Here is a 23,559-nt window from a genome sequence, read left to right as displayed (position 1 = left end):
ACATATTTAACTTGTGAATAAGTACAATAAAGATGCTTATTTATAAACAAGAAATTATCTATATTAATTTGAAATAAATATATTCGTGCATTAAACAAGTCAAGGTGCCACAACTCTCAAATATTTTAGTCTGGAGCCCTGACTTTTCATCTGAAACTGGTTGATCAAGCTACAGTATATTGAGTATTTTAGTTCATCCAGAAATTTAAATCATGTCATTATTCACCTCATGTTGCTCCAAACCCGCATTTTTGTCTGTGCAACACAAAATTTAACTTCGTGGAAAACAACAGACTCAAGTTTCATTCACAAATCTGACTGATGCAGTTAAATTCAGTCTGTTTCAGTTATAATATGGCTTCAGAAGTATAACATGAGTCCTTTTTGCATCATAACAGATGTTACTATGAACTTTTGTTGAATATATAAATATGAACTATAAAGTTTCCCCTTTAGTGTTCCATGTAAAACATAACAGCGTACAGTTTTGGAACGACACAAGGGTGCGTAAATCATTGGAGAAGTTTAATTTTTGTGTAAACTCTCTCTCTTTAAGACGCCTGATGGGAACATCAGCATACCAGCTGGGGACCAGTGACCAAAACAAAATCCAACAGCTATGCTGATATTTTCAATACTACTTCCTAAAAACATTTCATCTAGCTTTGTTCTGAATACATGAGGTATGGACACTTTGAGGAACCATCACCTGGTCCCAAAGGTAGTCTGTAGGACAGTGCACAGGCCAGAAACGAAGAAGATGGTGGAGATGAGTTGACTTTTGGCAGCGTTGTTGTCTTTGATACATAATGGCTCAGCTAGGATGAGGGGAATGGCCAAGATGCCTCCAAATGCCAGGATGTAATGCTGTGTGAGGAAAAGCATAGGATAAAGAGCTAATACAGATGACTGAGAATAAGTTCAATTCAAACCAGTTATTAGGGCGAGACTTCACAGAAGACAGATGATCACAAAAAATGTAGCAAATCTTAAATGTGGCCGGGAAGACGTGCATGAAATGGAAGACAGATGTTGGCTAAATTGATAGCTTCTTTTTACTCTCTGCATGACGCTTCATAAATTTGTCGGGGTAAAAAACTCAAATTTGGCCGAGAGTTCGTCAGTTTGAAGGGAGATTATGATGCGGATATAGGGGAAAAAATGTATGTGCCAGGAGATGGCGAATACATTTGTGCCATTTTGAGCTGCTTTATGTTCTATACAATACACACAAATGTGTGTTTTTTATATATCCTCATAGTCTTGACTGTAAGCAATGTGGGAGTGCCGCAGGGATGACGTATTTTAGGCTTACTTCTGCAAATACTTGTTTCCTCATAAAAAAGCCCATTCATTTTTCCCATAGATTTTTTAATTATTGCAAAAATAAGATCTGTGTTTAATAAAAGTTTATGACACATTAATCTTCACAGATAAATGCAAATTTTATAAATTTTGAAATACACTAGTTTACTAGAAATATAAAAAGCCATATTTTTACTTGAAAGTGCACCTATTTCATTGCTAAAAACGTTATTTTGTGTATTTGGTATAACACAATGTGTTTGAATGGTTTAAAAAACGCATTATTTCCACATACAGTACATTTTTGTAGCTCCAGATTTCACTCTCTTCCTGAAACACACTTTGAAAAGCTCTGTGTCCCTGATTGGCCAGCTAATCTGTACGTTGTGACTGGCCTAAATACCTCTGACATCAGCAGGAAATGTGACGCCTCTTACCATGTTTGAAAGATTTGCGCACTATGCAATGCTAACAGGAGTTAACTTACAGTCCGAAGCTGGATGAATGTCGGTCTTGTCTACATCACCAATCCCAGGAAGTAACTGTTGCCTACAATCCGTGTGTTTGTAGTAGTCCAAGAAAAGAGATTTACGTTGGAGACGATAACTCGCGTCATCGTTTACTTTGGGGTTTGTACCTTTTGCATATCGTTAACATGTATTAATACACACTTACACACCAAAGGAAATGTAAAATCGTGAATCGGACCATTGGTGCTCTTTAAAAATTTATGAAATATGTGTTCATCTGTGAAGATTATCTTGTTGGACAAAACATGTAGTGTCATAAACTTTTGTTAAACACAGAGCTTATTTTTGGCTATAATCCAAAATGTATGGACTTTTTTGCGAAGGAACCAGTGTCCCACTAACTTCCGGGTTGGCCTACAAAAATACCTCATCCCTGCGGCACTTTATAAACAAACTATTTCTTTACATTTCTTATCATAACTACTTCTCTTTCCTTTCAAAGTTAAGAGCAGGTTTGTCTGGCTCTCCAGTTAATTATTATTATCAATCAAATATGTTTTTCTTATAGGTTTTATTGGCTCCTTTATGTTTCATGTATCATTTATTGTGGTTTACCTGCCCTTTTTTGGAAGCATTCAGCAGAGAAATTTGTCAAAAAAAACATACAAATCTTTATGTGGTTATGTTATTCCTTTCAGTAAATGGTAAGACGACCTGCCAACAGACGTCAGTCATTTTTCATTGAACCACACATAATGCAGACTGCTTAAGCACAACTGTGTTGAATTGGTATTTATAACCCTGAAGTGACAAGCATTAATGTATAAACACTGGTAATGAAAGGAGAAAAAAGGTTCTTAAGGAATCGACGTGTGTTGACATGAAATACCATTTTTTACACCCCTCCACATTACTGGAGAGATAAAAGCAATACCGAGCGTCTTTTTACTACTCTTTACACATTTTACCTCACATGTCCATGCGAGTATGATGTGTACACATACATGTGCTTTCTCTCACCTCTCCCCCCTCCCAGTTCCCTTTGACCTCTATAGCTTTCATGTGGACAAACACTCTGGATTCCGTTCTGATCAGTTCCAACATCAGATGCAATAAATATTAGCCTGGTTAAAACCAGACCATCTCAGTAGTAACTGAGTTATGGTCTGGAAAAGCTTCATAGACAAATCATTTCCAAAGGGGCGTCACCAACTGACCTCTCTCTAAAACCAATCAGAGCGATGAAGGGGATGACATTTGCACCACTATCAGAGGGCTCGCCACTCTCGCTAAGACCCATTCGTTTAGCCACCAAAGTTGCAAGCTGGTATAGACTTTTGCCGAATCAGTCGGTAATACAGCGATAACATCTTTTTTAGATATGAAGGCTTTGAGTGTTGTTCTTTGCTCGGGTTAAATCGTTTAAAACAGATGCGATAGCTGATTCGAATGAGTGATGTTTCACAGCGCCATCCATCTGTGTAATGTACAAAATCTGCTTTACCATTGCTGCTGCGCTGTCGACATCGTGTAAAGCCCGCCCAAACGTTTCTTATTGGTGCCGCGATTTCTCGGCATTAGAAATGGGCTTGAATGGCCTCTTTGCCAGACTACTTTTAGAGCAAATCTAAATTTGCAAAAAAACAACCATCTGATACAGTATGGCTGGAGAGTCAGTGTACGTTTTGAGTTTGTTTTTCAACTTCAAAATGAAATAAGCCAACAAAAAAAATGTCGCCTTTGTTCGAGATTTCCGGTAGATTAAAAATGAATAAACCACTTTAAAATTCGTTTTAACATGTGGGCGGTCGTAAGACGCCACTCTCCACCAATTAGTCAGCAAAAATGTGAATGTATGACATCATCCGGTTGTTCCTTAAGTCCGTTCAACAAAAAATAAAAGTCCTCCACTGCTGTATTAGTACTGATCTTTAACGTTTAGAGGTCAGGTCCCAGATTGAGCTTTTTTCTGTGTAGCCTTAAGCCCGATTTATAGTCGTGCGTAGGTTCTACACGTAGCCTGACGCGCACCTCACAAAAAATTTAACAGCGCGTCAGATCTACGCGGACCGCAAGCGCTGTGATTGGTCCACCAGAACCCCTCCCGTCAGGTAAAAAAACTGCGTCATAGGTATTTCCGTTTGTGACCGTGAAAACAAAGATGAGCCAAGTTGAGGAGAAATTTAACTCACACTGCATCAAAAGTCGCTGTTTATTTACTTCCATCATTGCTGGTCTTCTCAAATTATACACAACAAGTTGCTGTTTCTTCTTCGTTTGTGGGTTAACTTGCTAATCTTCTTCTTCTTTGACATTTGCGCTGCTACTGTGGTTACAGGCGTGGTTACTGCCTCCCAGCGGTCTGTGCGTGTGTTTGCACGTCGACGCGGACGACGACGCAAAAATGAAAACCGACGCAGAACCTATACGCCGTCGTGGCTACGCCGTAGGACCTACACACGACTATAACGAGCCCTTAAACGGTTTCAGATAAATGTGTGTTTCAGAAATAATCATTTGCGCCTGGACTGTTTTATGTTATTATATTATTTTATTTTAGATGTTTGGTGAAGCGCGCTTCCCAGTGGTGGCCGGTGACTTCTTCTTCGAGGGCGCACAATCGTCACAAAATGTATGTAGTCCGTCATGTGTGTGGTTCGTCATTTCAAAATATGTGTTCGGCGCGTCAAGTGAAGATATGTGCATCACTTGACCTGCTGCAGACGCGTCTAAAGGGTTTGTGATAAAAGAGACGCTCACGTTTGCCATATACTCGCTTAATCTCATGTGTAATCAGGGTTTAGTGTTAAGTGTGAGTCTTGCGGGAACGTGAGTGTCTCTTTTATCATAAACGGTTTGATGCGTGTGCAGCAGGCATTTATTTTGACAAAACACATGTTGTGGGCCTACTAGTAAATATCAACGGCAAGCACCTATTTTGACAAAACACGTGATGCACATGGTTCACCTGACGCAACAAACACATTTTTGAAAACATGAGCAACACACATGACACTCCTAACACATATTTTGAATTTGCGCCCTTCGGAAGAGCAGTCACGAGCCGCTGCTAATAATAAATAATAATCAATCAATTACTAAAAACAGAGAAACTCGAAATAAGCACACAGAAAAAGTTGTGCGTAATGTGGAACTGCTCCTGATTGAGCGTCACTTTCTTTATTTTCGGAGATTACCCGCATGTGATAACATTTGTAATAATTTAATAATATTGACTGTTAGGCCTACTTATAATATTGTATTCATATATTTTTATCATACATTTTATTTTATTATCTGTCCTTTGTCATCTAAGAAATTTTAGAAGTTATAGTATAAATGTATGCTTATTATGTTATGTTACTCATTCCTGAAATGGTCTCTGGTATTAGCGAAGTTGTTTTAGTGTTATTAGCACAACAAAAATGTAAAACACGGATGAAAGGTACGTTTAAATAACATGGGACTACATTAACTAGTCGGAACAACATTAACAGTGCATTTGCTACTCAGTATATCCATGAGTACTTTTAAAACGGCTTCTTTTTAGTCACACGTTTAAGGACAGTCACGCATGTTTGGAAAGTATACAGTACTTTTCCGTAAGTAGATTTTTCAGTATTCTGGCTCCTTGCACAGATATAATAGAGAGTAGGCCTACATTTTTATACTTCTCCATAAACCTTCAAAAATCTAGTAAACTTATATGAAATAATGTCCTTCAAAAGTGCCGTTTTTTTGGTTCATTTCATTTGAAGTTAAAAAACAAACTATCAAAACGTACACGGACCCTGGAGGTCAAGTATGCACACCTTCTAGACCTAAAAGAGTAAAACTGCTAACCTTTTTATGAGGGACCTTCCCCATAGTTGTGTTGAAAACACAGACATGGTTCAAGGGGTCAGTGAATATAGCTCGACTGAGTATTTCAACAATGTGTAGGGGTGCTCTCCTGACCACCCATAAAAGACCATGCATGTTAAAATAAGCGGGTTTACTTATGTGTAACTAAGCAGCGGAAAGGTAATGCAGAGCAAGCATCTCTGGGCACTAAGGGGTTAAATCTTATCTTAGTCGATCATGCTCTAATTATGCTTTTAACAGCAAATATGTGACTCTCCCACCCATCTTATGACACACCCACTATTCCTACACCTGGTAAGCAGAGAACTCTACCCTCAAGCTGCCATGAAAAAATCCATTATAGCTCACTATGGCAATAGTTCAATTCAGGAGAGACTGGGGGGCCCCTTAGGAGACGCACGCATGTCCTGTAAACATTTTGCGTGCGGAGGGGGGTAAGCAGATTAGTGGCATGTTAGACTTTATGTGAAGCGTCTCACCTGGAAACCCAGAAGAATGCAGAGGTACCAGGGCGGGCGATCATTGATAGAGTAGATAAGACCACTTTCAAGCTTTTGGTCCAGAACTTCTTCCAAACTGTCCGTAGAGGGTTCAGCGTTGATGGTCTTTTCAGGGCTGTCTGAAATCTGCAGGATCAGAGATTATGCAAGCATTGGGTATCAGTATCAGGGTTAATGGAAAGTGCAGATGTGAGTCCATCCTAAAAATGCACTAAGGGAGCACACAAGTTTGCCTTAAACGGCTATGCTATATTGTTTAGTTAGTGTACTTCTGTAATGAAGAAGATGATAGATAGATTTTATTTCATGGTCTAATGCTCAGAAGTAGTATTCAACTTTTTTCCGGACTCAAATTTTAAATCAAGTATCTGTCCTTTAAATGTTTTTCTTTGGCAAACTTTTTCTTCACTATATACATTCCAGTGCATAATATTGTTTTTTACTCCACGTTGTTACTCAAGTTGTTTTTACCTTTAATACTTAAGTACATTGTAAATGTAGTACTTTAATAAAAGTTAAATGTACTACTTGAAATACTTGATTATAGTAAAGTACTTGGGTACTTATCTACAAAGCCAAAATTATTGTTTTTACTTTTCCATAAACATTTTAATGTATTGTTGCTACAATGTAAAAAAATATAAACAAATTTGCTTTACAAGTCAACTGAATATGTTTACTACACTTTCTAAATGAAGCAATTTCAACTAGTTGCTATAAAAAACACATCATAATTGCTTAATTTGGTATGTTTATTATAGTGTATTGCAGTGTGCCATGAATTGCATAACTAAACAGTATGTAAAACTGACACAGTACATGACATACAGTTGTCTGAATAGAAAAAATACAAACCCCAAACCTATTCCCGAATCACCATGATGATTCATATAATGTTCATGACTGTCTTCAGAAACCTTTATTCTTCTTATCTTGCTCATTGAGAAGTGCATTTAGATTCATGCATGAGCCAATAATGGTCCTTTTAAACAGTGTTAGATCTCTGGGTGATCTTCTTTTAAGAATAACCAGGGCAGAATGGCTCATGGGGGATATATGATACACCAAACAGGTGACTAGTTTTAATGTGTTACGGTCAAGCATACAACTATCAATGACTTAAAAGAGATTGATCTTCTCTCTTCAAAAGATCCAAGGCCCCTGGGTCAAATTTAGTACTGTATCATAAACCTGAGGGAATAAAGATTAATTCGTATGTAGAGGAAAAGTCATTGTAAGAATGTGAGATTAATCTTAAAACACACATGCTTAAAACATAGATAGATAGATAGATAGATAGATAGATAGACAGATAGATAGATAGATAGATAGATAGATAGATAGATAGATAGATAGATAGATAGATAGATAGATAGATAGATAGATAGATAGATAGATAGATAGATAGATGTAAATCACTTTCATATTCAATCACACCCATGTAATTTTCCCTTCCAAGAAATCAAACTTAATACATGAAACAAATGTTTACATTTGCAATATACCTTGACGCAATATGATATACTGCCACCTACCGGCTAATATCTGCACTGCGGGTATCTCGAGGCCACATACAGTAACCGTTAATGTCTGCTTTCCCAACAAGATTATCCTCTGCTCGTGTGTGTGGTCTCTAAATCCAATCAGCTTTTCCTCCTTACTATCCGCGGAAAGAGCAGAGGGCAGGCTAAATAAAAATCTCGATTCTTTTCTGGCACAGTCTCATGTTATTTTTGTCACCCGAGGTCTAGTGGTCACTTAAAGACATCAAAATCAGCCGTGTAAATATAAAATGTCTGTTTGTTGATGGTACTGTTAAAACTGACATGAAATAATAAACAGATTTAATGGTCTAGTAATAAGTGTTTGTGTTTATACAGGACTGGAAATTGGACACTTAAAGCCTACTACGATATCGTGCTTGTCTAAAATAATGACGCTACGCTATCGCTTCCTAGCGGCGCGTGCGGTTAATGCAGGTGACTAAGATAATCCTTCTTGGCAAAGTTTGTATCTAAAAATACTACTTATTCGGTCTAAAAGGAGGAATGTCTTGGAAAACGAAGATATTTGAGGAGAAATATATTATTATTCATACAACAAACAGCAAGAAAGAATATTCAGATAGATCGTCAGCTATAAAAATAGCCTGTTACAACATAAAAATACAGTCGGCTGAGCATTAATACCAAGATTGCCAAAATTAAAAAAATATTATTGTAGAGTGAATTAATTCACCTGAACTTCACCTTAAAATGTATCAATTAACTTACTCAACAGTTTAATTACCTCATGTATTTACGTTGGTCCCCAGTTTTTTGACTGATGCTTGCATTTCTTGGTTTTATTAGAGATACGTGTACTTCTATCCATCTATATAAACATTTATATTTACATTAAAATACATTTTAAAGTGCTCTTATACCATTTCTAACGAAAGAAGCTGCGGAGTGATACATGAAAGAAGCACAACTGATTTGAAGGAGATTAATGGCCCGGATGAGCGGAGGAATAGAGAGTATGCACGTGACGTCATCTTTGGCGAAAGAGACTGCGGTTACGCCCATTGAGTGGCGAATGATAGAGTGAGGTTAACGTTACAGTGTGAAATCAGCAAAAACACGGCGAAAATGGGGAAAAGCTGTTGTGTGATAGACTACCCTGCTGAAAAAAACAGCTAAAACCAGCTTAAGCTGGTCAAGCTGGTTTTAGCTGGTCTCCCAGCCTGGATGTTTCATGCTGGTTTAAGAGGGGTTTTGGTGACTTTTTAGCTGGTCAGGCTGGTTTTAGCTGGTCAGGCTGGTCTTAGCTGGTCAGGATTGCTGGTCTTAGTTGGTCAGGCTGGTTTTAGCTGGTCAGGCTGGTTTAAGCTGGTCTTAGCTGGTTTTAGCTGGTTGGGTGGCTGGTCTTAGCTGGTCAGGCTGGTTTTAGCTGGTCAGGCTGGTTTTAGCTGGTTTAAGATGGCCAGGCTGCTTTAAGCTGGTCTTAGCTGGTTTTAGCTGGTCGGGTGGCTGGTCTTAGCTGGTCAGGCTGGTTTAAACTGGTCAAGCTGGTTTAAGATGGACAGACTGGTTTAAGCTGGTCAGGCTGGTCTTAGCTGGCCAGGCTGGTTTTAGCTGGATTAAGCTGGCCAGGCTGCTTTAAGCTGGTCTTAGCTGGTTTTAGCTGGTCGGGTGGCTGGTCTTAGCTGGTCAGGCTGGTTTAAGCTGGTCAAGCTGGTTTAAGATGGACAGACTGGTTTAAGCTGGTCAGGCTGGTCTTAACTGGCCAGGCTGGTTTTAGCTGGTCTTAGTTGGCCAGGCTGGTTTTAGTTGGTTTAAGCTGGTCTTAGCTGGCCAGGCTGGTTTTAGCTGGTTTAGGCTGGTCTTAGATTCTCGGCCGGCATTTCAACGTTGAATCAACGTCAGGGACCAACGTTGCATCAATGTTGAATTACCTTTTGGTTTTGCAAAAGTGGATCAAAGTTGACTTCACAACGTTGTTTCAATGTTGATTTCACAACATTTCAATGTTGTTTCAACATCACACTTTCAACAAAGGTGAATCAAGGTTGATATCGCGACGCAGTTTTAACACACTTTTTAACACTAAATATAGATTTTACTTTACATTTTAATACTCACCAAATGATTTGCTGTACATATCATGTTTTTAGTGTAATTATTACAAGAATGCAATTTGCTGCTCATTACCTACAGTACAACCCCATCCATAAAACTAAACACCTAAAGTAGGTAAAGTTTGTGAATGATGGCATGTGCCTACCCTTTCTAAATAAACATAAAAGCAGCTGTTAAAATTGATCTTTTATAGATAAAAACAAATTCTTTCAAACAGTTAGGTTTCCAGTTAGTAGTGCAGAAGTGGAATATTCCAAATACAGAATAAAAACATAAAATATGAAAACAAAATAATATTTTAAAGTAATTTTATTCATCTGAATAGAAAAAAATATTCTAGGAAAACTGCAAATATGAATTTTGTTGTAGGTTTAGCTCACAGTCTTCTTATGGCCACCAACACCCTTCCATTCTGGCTCATACTGTACTTAAAATCTGATGACAGCATCTAAAGAGGAAACAAAAGTCATTTTCAAAAAATGATGCATTTTTAGCCCATGTATAAAAAAAATCTTGTTATTGCACATCAGGGTGTGTGTGTGTTCTTTAATAGTCTGTCTAGAAACATTGCATAGCCATCTGATGAAGGAAGAAAGCTTTTGTGTTTACAAAGATGACAATAAGCCTCAATCAAGATCACCTACAGTGCATTCAGAAAGTATTCAGGGTAGACCCCTTTCACATTTAAATTTTAAGGTGGTTGCATGATACTGTAATTGTTTAGATATTTTCCTCATAAATCTACAATACATACCCCATGACAAAGTAAAAACTGAATTTTAGAAACTTCTGCAAATGTATGAAAAAAGAAAACTGCAATATTATATTTACATTATACATATTCAGATCATTTGCATCAATATCTGCAATTTAGCTCAGCTGCCTCCAATTTCTCTTGATGGTTGCTGATGGGTTCGCATAAAGACATGAAGATATTTTAAGGAATGTCTGTAACCAAACTGACCGGAAAGCACTATTGACTTCCATAATAGGCTAAAAGAATACTATAGAACAGTAATTCTCAAAGTGTGGTCCGCGGACCACTAGTGGTCCCCCAAACCCCCCCAGTGGTCCGCCAAAAGATGACCAAAACTAGGCAAGTGTTTATACAATCGTCACTTATTTAAGTAGATTTTTAATGCACTTGCAAAACTGTGATATCAGTTCTTGCCATTCTGTTTTAATAACGTAAAAATGGATCGGTGGCTAAACCAAAGAGGAGTCAAAAGAAGGATCAGGCGTCAACTGAAAGCAACTAAAATCCCCAGATCTATTAGTTTTGTAATGTACTAGTTTTTGTTTCATGTGTAAAATCCCTGTAATTTCAGTGATTTTGGATATTAAGGGGAAAATTTTTTTCAGCATTTTATTTTTACCATAGATAAAACCATAGACTTCATATACCCACCACCTCAGTTTTAAACTAAGGGCTCTTTGGAATGACATTAAGTGGGACCTAGGCTGATATAGCATGTTTAATTGCAGTTTTTTTTCATATGTGCAGTCTGTTGTTCATATTAAGCTGTAACTCATTTCACATTTACTCACATTTATCAAATTCATATAATAATTTCTGAACATAGCATTGCATTTGTGTTTAAAAAAATAGTTTTTGACTTGAAACAGTTGCATATTAAACTTAAATTTAGCTTATCCTTCCTATTTTGTTGTTTTTTTTGGGGGCGTGTTAGAGTGGGACTCTGTTAGGTGGTCCTCAGAAAAAAATTGGAAGATAAAGTGGTCCTTGGGCTGAAAAAGTTTGAGAAACACTGCTATAGAAGTGAATGGTGCTTCTGATCGCTTTGGTTACAAATGAATCCAGGAGTTGCAAAGATTGCTACTTCAAAAGGTGCTTCAACTAAGTACTGAGTAAAGGGTCGGAATACTTGGGTCATATCAATATTAACCCCCCCCCCCAAAGAGATGCTGAAAAGAGCAAACATTGACTGGTTGCTTTACGTGTGGGTCAAACAGCCTTTTGTGCAGTCATTTACCAATAAAAGCTAAGATGGACTCCAGACCTTCTGGACTGTCTGTGAGAGACTTCAAACTCGCCCAGACCAACAAGGCATCTTGTTAGCAGACATCCCGACCTGATAAAAAAAAATTTGATTAGGAGATGTTCTGGTCCTATTTTTAATATATGTTTTACAAACTTACCACAGGTGATCTGGCAAAGCAAAGACTTCCCAAATCTCCTCTTCAGGCTCATCTTAGCTATCATTGCATTTGATAAAGTTCAGAAAAAGAAAAACATATTTCATTAGTATACAATCATAAATGTAATGTTTTGGTTAGAAATACAAAAAACTGTGGCCCAAGTACAGCTTTGAAAGAAATAAAGAATGTTTAAATTTTTTGTCATGGTACACTGTCACTTCATTACTTTTTGAGTGGTACAGATTTGGGCATCTGGAAAGACAAATGACTTCACCTCTGTGTATTTTATCACACTTCTTCAAATTGCATGGTAATCTGCCTCCAATATAAAACATAATAAAATAAAAAACAAGTCATGGCCCCTTTTCAAAAGAAAATATAAATTGTGAAATACAAAACACTGCATCTTAGTTATTATGATTAGTAGAATTTGATCTGAATACAAAACAAATACTAAATGCATTGTAATGTTGTAGGGGAGATGCTTCAAAAATAAATAGTAAATTATTGATTTCTATTACAAAATGCTAGCTTGGTGGTGCGTAACAATGGTGGGTGGTAGCTCATGGACATAGCCATCATTTAAAAAATTATGATTAAAACCATAATACATAAAGATAGAAAATAATGCTGTTATGTACACCACCACAAAGACCAATTTTATATGTCAATATGAAGCCTCTCTAAAACCTGCATCAACATCCACTCTGAACTATGAATTAACTTGTGTCTTTGTCTATTGAAAACAAAGGGTTTGAAATATGTAAGCCTACATACTGTAGAAGGAATAGTGACATACAAAAGAAATGAATTGCTGTGCTGAACAATAATTGTTGTATCCTAAAATATTTTCTTATATTTTCCTAATGACAATGATAAACCAGATATGCACTTTTTGAGCACTTATGTTTTGGATGCAAATATAAACACAAAGTAATACTTACTCTTCAGCCAATGGAAAACATCAAAACACAACAAGAAAATGACCTGTAAAGAAAAGTGAACATAAATATATAATAGTTATTAACTTAATCCAGAATTGATGGCTTCTGTTTAAATTCTTAACCGTTTTTTTTTTTTATTCTTAACCGTTTTAACAGGCTACTGTAAACTGTGTGCCCGTACTGTAAGTTAAATAACCTTACATTTACGCGTCAAACCCTACATTGAAATAACTTGCGTTATAATTATCTAAACAATGTCAAATAAATTTGAAGAACGAGGATAACACATTTTTATAGAAGGTAAAGACAAATAAAAGATCTGCATATTAGCTCAGATGCGTCACGAGCTCAGTCAAACCACTGCATCAACATTAAAGTTCAGAATATTTTAGTCATATCGAATTAACTGTTACTAAAAACAAAATAAACATAACTGTGAACTGATTTTAATGACTTAACCAGGAATTAATAAAAACTTACCTTAGAATTTGCTAGGGCTGGGTAAAAATATCGATTTATCAATGCATTGCAATTATTTGTTCCTCAATTCAATATCGATTCATCAAATTCATGAATCGATTCAGCCTACCGGCCAGTGGCGGCGCTGTGGGTGGGCAACACTCTAGCGCCCGCTCCCCGAGGTAATTTGATCCGGCCCTTTATGTAGTCTGTGAAAAAGACATCTCTAGAATAAATAAATTTAGAATTAAAATAAATGTAGTTGGACAACGGGCCCTACAGTTACGAGTTGATGAGCGTGCATCTGTTACAGCATGAGATGCAGAGCGCGAGTCACGTGACTGGCGCGAGCAGGTTTGTCACGTGTTTATATTCGTGCTTTGGTCCAACGCGAGCCGCTCGCGCCCTCATATCAAGAAGCGATGACTGACAGTGGTGAGACCACGGACTCTATGGCTGTTAACCTCTTGTATTTCCATCTTACAAAACCGGCTTTTCCGACAGTTGTTGTTTGATATGTCGGCTCAATGATGACTTGCTTATCCACAATGACATTAGATGTCTTAATAAAGGAAACGCATTGAAACGATTAGTGACAGTTAATCACCCATCGCGCCCAACACCTGCACCACTGAACTCGTATCTACTGACAAACATACACCTGATTTTACTGCTCTAGCGAAATCTAAAAGTATAATTTCTCTTATTAGAAGCTAGACTAATGTTTGCCAGTTATTAAGATGGCTGTTGTAGTTTAAATAGGGGTAGTGAAATAATTAGCTTTGACAAAAACAGCATAAAACAATGTTATGTTACATATTGTAAACTTTTTTGTTATGTGTACTAAAGTGAGTAAATAAGTTAAATTCTCAATGAGTGTGATATGGCTCTTATTTACCCCTTTAAATGTAAATTAAAGCATCTTACAGTGCACTTATGTTGTCATGCAGTTTTAAAATACAACATATGAACATGTCTGGATGTAGAAAAAGCCTACTTGGACATGTTACAATGCACTAATTTTGTTGTATGCAGTTTGAAAATACATGTTTGTAGAAAAAGCCTATTGTACAATGCACTGATTTTGTTGTTATGGAGTTTAAATATATGAAAATTAAGTCATAATCACTGATATATCTTCGGCCCCTTATATGAGATGCTTTTCATGAACTGGCCCCCATGACAAACTAACTGAATAGCCCTGCTCTAGTGAGAGCATTCAGCATTGTACAAGAAACGCTTTACCAAAACACGCTTTACCAAAACAGCAAGATGGCAAACAGCAGCTGCACTCCGTTCAAGTCTGCACCAAAAGCTAAAATTAAAATATATGCTACTCAGGTACTTAATTACTTGTGTATCTACTTATTATTGAATCGATATTGAAGCAAACAAATCAATATCGAATTGAATCGAATCGAATTGAATCGAAGCCTCAAGAATCGGAATCGAATCGAATTGTGAAATTCCTAACAATACCCAGCCCTAGAATTTGCCATAGAAATGAAAACTGTCGTCGGAGGTAAACGGTTAAAATCCACTTTGAACTCACGAGGACGGAGGCGCGCGCCCGCAAATACGTGTGCTCGACTTCTTGCTGCGCTGACAGGTTGGTAACGTCAATGTACCGCGAGAGTGTAATTTCTTGACTCGCTCTCGCGATACATTGACGTCATCAACGTATGATGTCTGTTCTCGCAGCGCTGCATGAAGTCGAACATGACTAATAACCATAGCTATTAACACATAACAAAAGACAAAATGTTAAAAAAACAATAAAGATGGTAAAAAAAGATGTCAGACTGAACTGAAAATTAGAACTTGTTTAACAATAAATATTTCTTGTATTAAAATAAACAGAAATATTGTGCTTTTAAAACATAGCTTTTTAGATCTTCACCCGGGGGTGGGTTCAATTATTTCATAAGCATGCCTGCACATTTTGTTCTAAATGGACAGAGCTTTATAAAAAAATAAAAATAAAAATATGGTTTTATTATAATAAAAGTGTAGTAACTAGTTTTTGATTTAACAACAAACATCAAAAGAAATTTATCTGCTAAGATAATAACAACCAATGATAATTTGGGGGCCCATTTGGGATGTGGTGTGAGTTTGCCCTGCCCACACTGTCCCACAGTATACCCCACAGTGGGCCCGCATGGGCATGTTTTGCTTACAAAAGGCTGAGGGACCTGTCTGTGGCACCGTAAAGAAAGCCGATAAAAGGTTGGATGTTATTATATTATTAATGGTATTATTAAAATGTATATTTGAAACGTTATATTTTAGACATTGTGATGAAAATGTAATAAAAATAAAACAACCATAATAATACTTACAAAAAAATTATCCAGCCTAATCCATCTCCTGAATTCATATGGAAATCACATGCCCCACCAGTGTTAAAATCAATCAAATAGTATACATAAAATATAAGTATTTTCATTAAATGAGTTTTTAAATTTTTATCTAAAGGATTCACAAATTAAAATGTCATAATACAATCATTTACCATTCACCGTACTGGCATCATTTTAACCAAATTTCAAAGTTGATTTTTAAGCATTGTATTAACCTTTTGCAATCGTTTACCATTCACCGTTGTTTCAACATTGTCTCAATGTTGAAAAAACAACTGAGGTTATTTCAACCAAATTTCAACGTTGAAGATTGGTCATGCCTGCTTGGTGGTCCGGCTGGCTTGTCTTAGCTGGTTTAAGCTGGCCAGGCTAGGAGACCAGCTTGACCAGCCAGGCTGGGAGACCAGCTTGACCAGCCTGCCCAGATGGGAGACCAGCTTGACCAGCCTGGCCAGCCTGGGAGACCAGCTTGAACAGCCATAATACCAGCCTGGCCAGGCTGGGAGACCAGCTTGACCAGCCTGGCCAGCCTGGGGAACCACCTTGACCAGGCTGGGAGACCAGCTTGACCAGCCATAATACCAGCCTGGCCAGGCTGGGAGACCTGCTTGACCAGCCTGGGAGACCAGCTTGACCATCCTGGCCAGCCTGGGAGACCAGCTTGACCAGCCTGGGAGACCACCTTGACCAGGCTGGGAGACCAGCTAAAACCAGCTATTTCCATCTTAAACCAGCTAAAACCAGCCAACCAGCTTAGGCTGGTTTAAGCTGGTTTTTTCAGCAGGGTATACTAACAGATTTAACAAGAATTCGGAGCTATCGTTTTACAGACTGCCAAAAAAACACCGAAAGGAGAAATAAAATGATCGTTCATGCCAACGTCCACAGACCACAGGTTACTTAGGCTGACTATTAAGCAAAGGTGGGCACTACTTAAGTATTTTACTTTCTACTTAAAAAGTATTTTTAAGTAGAAAGTAAAATACTGAATCCCGTCCGCATTCATGACGAGAGCTACGGAGGCTACTCTGCTGCTCTGTGCCCCCGCCCTCCGAATTTGTCATACGTCACTAAGAAAAGTGCGTACACTCCCACTGCGCAAAGTGACGTGGGAATTACGTCTTTTTCATGTAATTTTTGGACGTCCGAATCCGGTCCATAAAAGGGGTTGTTTTGTAACGCCAGGTGACGTCTTTTTTTCGACGTGTTCTGCACGTCTCAAAATGTTGACAACCGTAGGACCGCCATGTAAGGAAAAGAGACATGAAAAAAGCGAAAAGACATGAATGCCTCTGCACTTCACCCATCCACCGCACCGAAACCTTTCAGACATTTCCTGCCGGCTGTGGGATTCGAACCCCCGATCTCCGTGTTACAAAGAAGTCTAACCACTCGGCCACGTGGCAATACTTTCCGGTTGTATATAAGGCATTCTTATTGCATTCATATCATGAACAATTTAATATGACAATATTTTCATGTTAAATTGTTAGTATGGTCATATACTTTTAATATAACGAACTACACATTTAATTACATATTTTTAAAGGTACATTTAGATGAATTTTGTACGTAATTCAAGAAAGCAGAAAAAAACAGTACTGTAATAATAATAGAGACTATTCGTATGTATTAATCATGTTGGTACAATAATGCTGATATTTGTAAATAAACACATTTTTATAGGCCTAATCATGTAATATAGACATAGACCTGTTATAGACGTCCTAATGACGTCCAAAAATTACCCAGTCTAAACGTCAAATGTTGCCCGTAAATATGACGTCCAAATGACGTCCAAAAAATAACCCAGTTTAAACGTCAAATGTTGCCCGTCAATATGACGTCCAAATAGGGTCATGGTGGGACGTCCAAATAGTGGACCTAGTTTGGACGTCGAATACATGTCCAGAATTGGTCATGGACCGACGGACCCAATATAGACATGATCTGCACGTCTATCCGACGTCCTGTGTTTAGTGGGCTACGCTAATACTCTCTCCTGAATGCGGACGCGACTAAGATGGCGGCGCTACCGGAATGTATTTGTTTTCGTTAATAAAGTTTTAAATATGGATATTTCTACAACAACACCGCGCGGATTACCCTCAGAAGACCTTTGTTTATCATCCTGGAGCCGTTTGGATTTAATTTGTGAAGGATGGACGCACTTTTTTGGACTTGAAGTTCGTGGACTATGGGTGGACCCCGTAACATTACATTTAATCAAATGAAAGATCTAAAACATTTTATAAAATATCCGAAAATGTGTTTGTCTGAAAAACGATGGACATATGCAACTCGGACAGCTTGGGGGTGAGTAAATCATGGGTTTACTATCATTTTTGGCCAAACTATCCCTGTAATGCCGCAATTGACCAATCAGAATCAGTATTTTAGAGGGCTATGTAGCGTAGCACATCTTACTGAAGTTTTTTGACTTTTTCATTGCATACATTGACAAATGGTTTGATTTCTCATCAGAAAATGTAATGATGAAACTGAAACCAATTGGTCTACACGAGGAGCTTTCTTTCGCTGACATGGATCAGGTGGTTGTTGCCGTCAAGATAACAGAGACAGTGAGTATAGACCAACGTTATAAAAAGTTTTGTGCTAGCAAGGAGGAAATAAAGAAAGCCGCTAGGGGTGACCCCGAATAGTCGAAGATTCGATGCATCGATAGGAGAAGCCTGATTCGACTACCAATCTCATAGTCGAATTGTCGCAGATGTGTTAATGAATTCACATATAACAGCTTTCTCACAATATATTAATATACTGCATATTATGATAATGCTGCAAATAATATGTGAAGTAGCAGCTTTCAATAAATATTTTTAAATTGTTAATAAATCCAACAACCCCTGTGACCGGGCTTCACGTCCATAAGAGGTTTCTATGTTTATAAACCATTGCCTCTTTGTTTCGACATTTAAAAGACAAAGCTGGCAAATTAAACTATGACTTTCGTTCTTTTAATAATTTCTATATTTTATTTTATTTATAAATCACTTTGGGTTATCTGATTTAACTATTTGGCTTGTGTTTTGTTTCCGTGCACTTGAGGCATTTTGCATATTTGTTCTGCACTTTGTTACTTCTGACCTTATTTTATTTAAAAAATTGTATTTATTATAAACGTAAATTCCGATCTAATTTAAGTATGTACATTTTGGATAGCTTTTCGTTGTATCGATGTTGCGCTGTTGCGTGCTGGATATGCTTGCGCATGTAATTTAGCCGAACGGGCTAGGTGCTCTGCATGCGTCTCATATTTAGGAGTTCATCAAACTAAACATTAAAAAACGGATGTTTTTCGACGAGTATAAGTTTTTAAAATGTATTTAAAACGGAGTGGTTATATTGTCTATCTTAAAGTTAAACTACAAAACAGGTAAGACGTTTTTTTTTTTATTTCGGTGATGAAACGGAAACTAGTATCCGCACCGAACCTATTTCTGCCTGACACGAATGTCTTTCTTGTGATTTAATATTATGGTCAGTCGGTGTTCACTTTCAAATGATAGCAAAGAGATTCCTGAAATAAATAATATCATCCGGTCTTTCTGTATCTAAAGTTAATACAGAGATGATCAAAGTCAAAGCAAGCAAGCAGGTATTTCTGTGCTAAATAATAACGCGTAGTGTCTATAAAATCATTAATTTCAGTGTTTTTCTTGTTATAAATTAAAGTTTAATGAATTGTATATAAAGATTAGTTTTTATCATTTACAGTCACAATCACAAATTATTTGTCATTTCTCATTTGTCGGGTTTTTTTGGTCATGACTGCTTTGACGCGCTATCTCCAAATAAAATAAAAACACTGAATTGTAGCCGGAGGTTCCAAGGCAGGATCACCCATAGATATGTATATAAAGGCTAGATGGCTCAAGGCGGAGTCAGCTGTGTCGTCACTTGGCGGCCATCTTAGGTCAGTTCTGCCATAGTGCTGCTCCCTGCTGCTGTGGACGGAAGGTGAGTGACATACGCCAACTTAAATGCTCGTAACTTGCTGAATTCTTGACGGATTTACAAACGGTTTGGTTTTTTACAAACGTTATTAACGTGGCTATAATTCTGGATGCTTTAACATGTTTCATGATTTTTTTATTTATTTTTAGTATACGTATTCAGTGTCATAGGTACATCTTTGACGTTTATAACAAACCAATCCGTTTGAAAATCGGTAAAAAATTAAGCAAGTTATGGTCATTTAAAAGTACCTGCATCATTAAAACTCAATGCTACGAGTGAGCGAGCGCCCTGTCCTAAGATGGCCGCCAAAATGCGGACGTTCCACTCAATTGGCCATCAGCGCGGACGAGCCATCTAGCCTTTATATACATATCTATGGGATCACCTTTGTTATTTTTTTAGCTTTAGTTATCAAAATGTATTTTTGTGTGATGTTCTGTAGATCGTGGCTTTAAAATGTTAAGAGGAATAATTAAACAAATGGTGCCTTACATTTTACCTTAAAAAAAATATATATATATAAATGCATCGTCAGTTTTGTCTTCGTTTATTACTTGAAAGACAGTTTTGGTCACTTTATCAGACAGTTGTTTATGTGTGCTGCGTTACCAATTTGTACCTGGTCTGGCCCCCTCCCAACCCATGCACACAAACATAGATGATTCGACTATCGGTCGACTATGGAAAGATTCGAAAATTCTGATTCGAATATGTAAATCCTTAGTCGAGGACACGCCGCACAGGATAAAAAAAGAAGTGGGTCACAGTTTTCCAAAACATACCCAACTTAATCAACATGCACAGGATCGTCTCATTTGTCCTCAGTGTGCCAGGTTCAAATGCCTTTGTAGAAAGGATTTTCTCTCTGATGACCATTAAATGGTCAGACTCAGATTCAAGAAACAGATGCAACACAGAGCTTATCAAAAATGAACTTCAAATATCTGTCAACTGTGAATTGGCTTGTAAGGACTTTTCTCTTGCTGCACTAAAGGACAAAAGCTTGAATCGGCTAAGAGCAGCCAAAAATATTGACTTGGTGAGTAGAGACATGCCCCTCTTTTCATCAGTTGCATTTAAATGTTTTACTTAGTCAAGTGTTGCTTTCCAACTTAAATAGATAGATAGATAGATAGATAGATAGATAGATAGATAGATAGATAGACATGTATATGGCAAACATAAAGAAAGTGAGAAAGCTGTCTGTTTATATGAAACAACAAATGTAGTACCCAACAGTTTGCCTAGAGGCCATATGACATTTTCAAATCTGTTTTCAGTCTGTAATTGTATTAGTCTGGTCTTGATAAGCCTTTCACATAGCATTTAAGTTTTAAACAAAATGACACACAAAACCAAAGCCTACATGTTTGTGTTCTTTAGCATTTTATGATGTTAAATGTTAGATTTTGTGAATGAAAAACCAAAAATAATCAGATATTCATGTTATATATGTTTACATAAAATTATATTTCAAACTTCGTATACTTGTAAAACGCACTGTGACACACAATAGCCTCTCAGATGACTCATACTGCTGCTGCATACTTTCATAATGATTATGATAATAGTTATGATGATCCCCAAAAAAGTTCAGGATTCATTCTGGAGTGGTTACAATGGTTTCTTTCATCCACCTGAGATCAGAATTCCACATTGATTTCTTAAAAATATCCAAGTTAAGAATAATGCGTCACTCATTTCAAACTGACAAACAAACTTTAAGACTTTTTCATACAAACATGTGATAGAAAGAAAAAACAAGCATTTGATAAGACCTGGTACTTACTTCCAAAGTCAAGTCTGTTGCTCCTTGGTTCCTCAACACAATGTCTACCTTTTGTTCATGCTGAGTGAGATGCATCGCTGACCTGCGGATCACGGATGTGAAGCAGACAGCCGCACAACTCCACACAAGTTTTACGACTGAGAGAAATCGGCCTTTGCAGCAGGTTGGTCAGGTCGGTCGTCATGGAAACCAAAGCCGCCCTGGATGTAGCATTTGTGTAACTGCAGATTTGTTCCAGGGTTTTGGAGTCATGTGCCTGCTTGATATGGCCAGAGGAGCACACGAGTGCTACGAGTGTTTGTGTTGATTACAAGCATGTTAAACCAAGCCTGACACGGAGGACAAGGGGGCGTGCTGTGTAAGGGAAAATATCTCTAAAAGTCATAGGATACACAATATATCCGAAACTGGGAAAGACAAAGATCATGTACATTCTGTAATATTTGCTAATAAGTTCTTTGTCAATTTACGGTTCCAATAAGAACCAATGTTTGACATCCGCTGAACCATTCTGCTGTTCGGAGAGACTGAAAAAGACCCTTTGCAGCATTTCTATTTTAAAGTACATACAACATTTAGATGTGGGTATGATAAGTTATACACCGTCAGAAAAAATGTCCAAAAATGGTCCCTTGCTGTCACTGGGGCAAAGTTCATATTAGTACCTAAAAGGTACATACTGGTACCAAATGTATATCTGTATCTAAATGGTACATATTAGGACCTTACTAAAGTGTAATGCCCCAGCGACAGCTTTGGACCATTGGACAACCATAGGCAAAACCTTTAACCATTATAGTTGGACTTAAAACCATTATTTTGCCTTATCATCATTACATGAACTGCAATTTCAATGAAGTCAGCATGAAATCCTGAAAACGCTGTTATTCAGTTACAGTATAATTCATTAGCAGTGTGTAGGACTCCTACGTACGAGTCTTATCATTTTAGCGTGGAGTCCCTCTGTTTAATTGATATATGAAAGGGTTCAATTGATCTCTCATTGATCCTTGTTTCGGCTTTCCTAAATCATCCTCATAAGCTTCTGTCTCGACCCAATGAAATACTGCTGGTCGATAGATGATCACTTCAAACCGCTCTCATTACAACAAAACAAATTACAACCGTTCAGAGCTTCTCATTGTCAATATAGGTGAAAGGTGAAACCAGTTGGCTAATACAAATCCCAGTGTACCACTAATAGCTATTAATAACATTATACAAATAGACAGAATTGGTATTCTGCATTGTTTAAAAGCAAATGTGAATGTGTGGTATTCATGGCTATTGCACATGCATATTAAAGCATCGTGTACTGAAATACAAGATCACATGAGATTTGATTTACATGACTTTTAGCCTGGACTTTGTGGTCACAAACCCCCTATGCTGACCAGCTGGACTGATATCCAAATACTGAGCGTTATTTTTTTAAGGGCCTCATATTCCAAAGTTTTAAGTTTATAACTCTTGCAAGTCTGTTAATTATTGCAAAAAAAAGAGCAAAGGAGGTCAAAATCAAATAGCTTTGAATACATTACAATGGAGCTCACACCATCTACTGTATATATTTATATCATGTCATAAAACACATACAAATATTTTAGTTTAGTAAGGTTTTAAACTGGGATTAGATTTTAACATGGAAATCCATTTAACCTTTTGCTAAATTCTAATATATATATATATATGTATATATATATATATATATATATATATATATATATATATATATATATATATATATATATATATATATATATATATATATATATTATGGGGGGCCAAACAGAAAATAATTAATTATAAAAACTGAATATATAGTTATAAATTTGAATATATAAATTTAAATCATGAATATATAAATATAAACCGTGAATATATAAATATAAATTGTGAATATATAAATGTAAGTCTGAATATATAGTTATAAGTCTGAATATATAAACACATTTATATATTCAGACTTGCATTTATATATTCAGACTTATAACTATATATTCACAAGTTACATTTATATATTCAGACTTATATTTATATATTCAAACTTGTAACTATATATTCAGACTTACATTTATATATTCAGACTTACATTTATATATTC

At 36.9% G+C, this 23,559-nt stretch overlaps 1 protein-coding gene and 2 long non-coding RNA genes across 3 annotated transcripts in view; 1 reads left to right on the top strand and 2 right to left on the bottom strand.

The window, feature by feature from the left end:
- LOC135781359 (solute carrier family 23 member 2) overlaps nt 1-21,735 on the bottom strand; it is a 40,080-nt gene extending 18,345 nt beyond the window's left edge. The window contains exons 1-3 of the mRNA XM_065291781.2: nt 21,456-21,735; nt 6,119-6,265; nt 710-867 (exon numbers count right to left, since the gene is read on the bottom strand). Coding sequence (XP_065147853.1) covers nt 710-867; nt 6,119-6,265; nt 21,456-21,530 — 380 coding nt within the window. The 5' untranslated portion in view covers nt 21,531-21,735. The remainder of the gene's footprint in view (nt 1-709; nt 868-6,118; nt 6,266-21,455) is intronic.
- LOC135781357 (uncharacterized) lies at nt 9,933-13,355 on the bottom strand. The gene is made up of 5 exons (XR_010545142.1): nt 13,344-13,355; nt 12,864-12,906; nt 11,920-11,976; nt 11,754-11,852; nt 9,933-10,207 (listed from the first exon to the last, which is right to left on the bottom strand). It is a non-coding gene; the product is annotated as an uncharacterized lncRNA (long non-coding RNA).
- LOC135781360 (uncharacterized) overlaps nt 20,483-23,559 on the top strand; it is a 62,699-nt gene continuing 59,622 nt past the window's right edge. Inside the window, exon 1 of the long non-coding RNA XR_010545143.2 lies at nt 20,483-20,705. This is a non-coding gene — a long non-coding RNA (uncharacterized lncRNA). The remainder of the gene's footprint in view (nt 20,706-23,559) is intronic.

The sequence above is a fragment of the Paramisgurnus dabryanus genome, chromosome 23, assembly GCF_030506205.2.
Source record: "Paramisgurnus dabryanus chromosome 23, PD_genome_1.1, whole genome shotgun sequence".
Classification (NCBI taxonomy): Eukaryota; Metazoa; Chordata; class Actinopteri; order Cypriniformes; family Cobitidae; genus Paramisgurnus; species Paramisgurnus dabryanus.
Note: the sequence above shows the minus strand (reverse complement) of the source record. Positions and strands in the feature narration are given on the sequence as shown.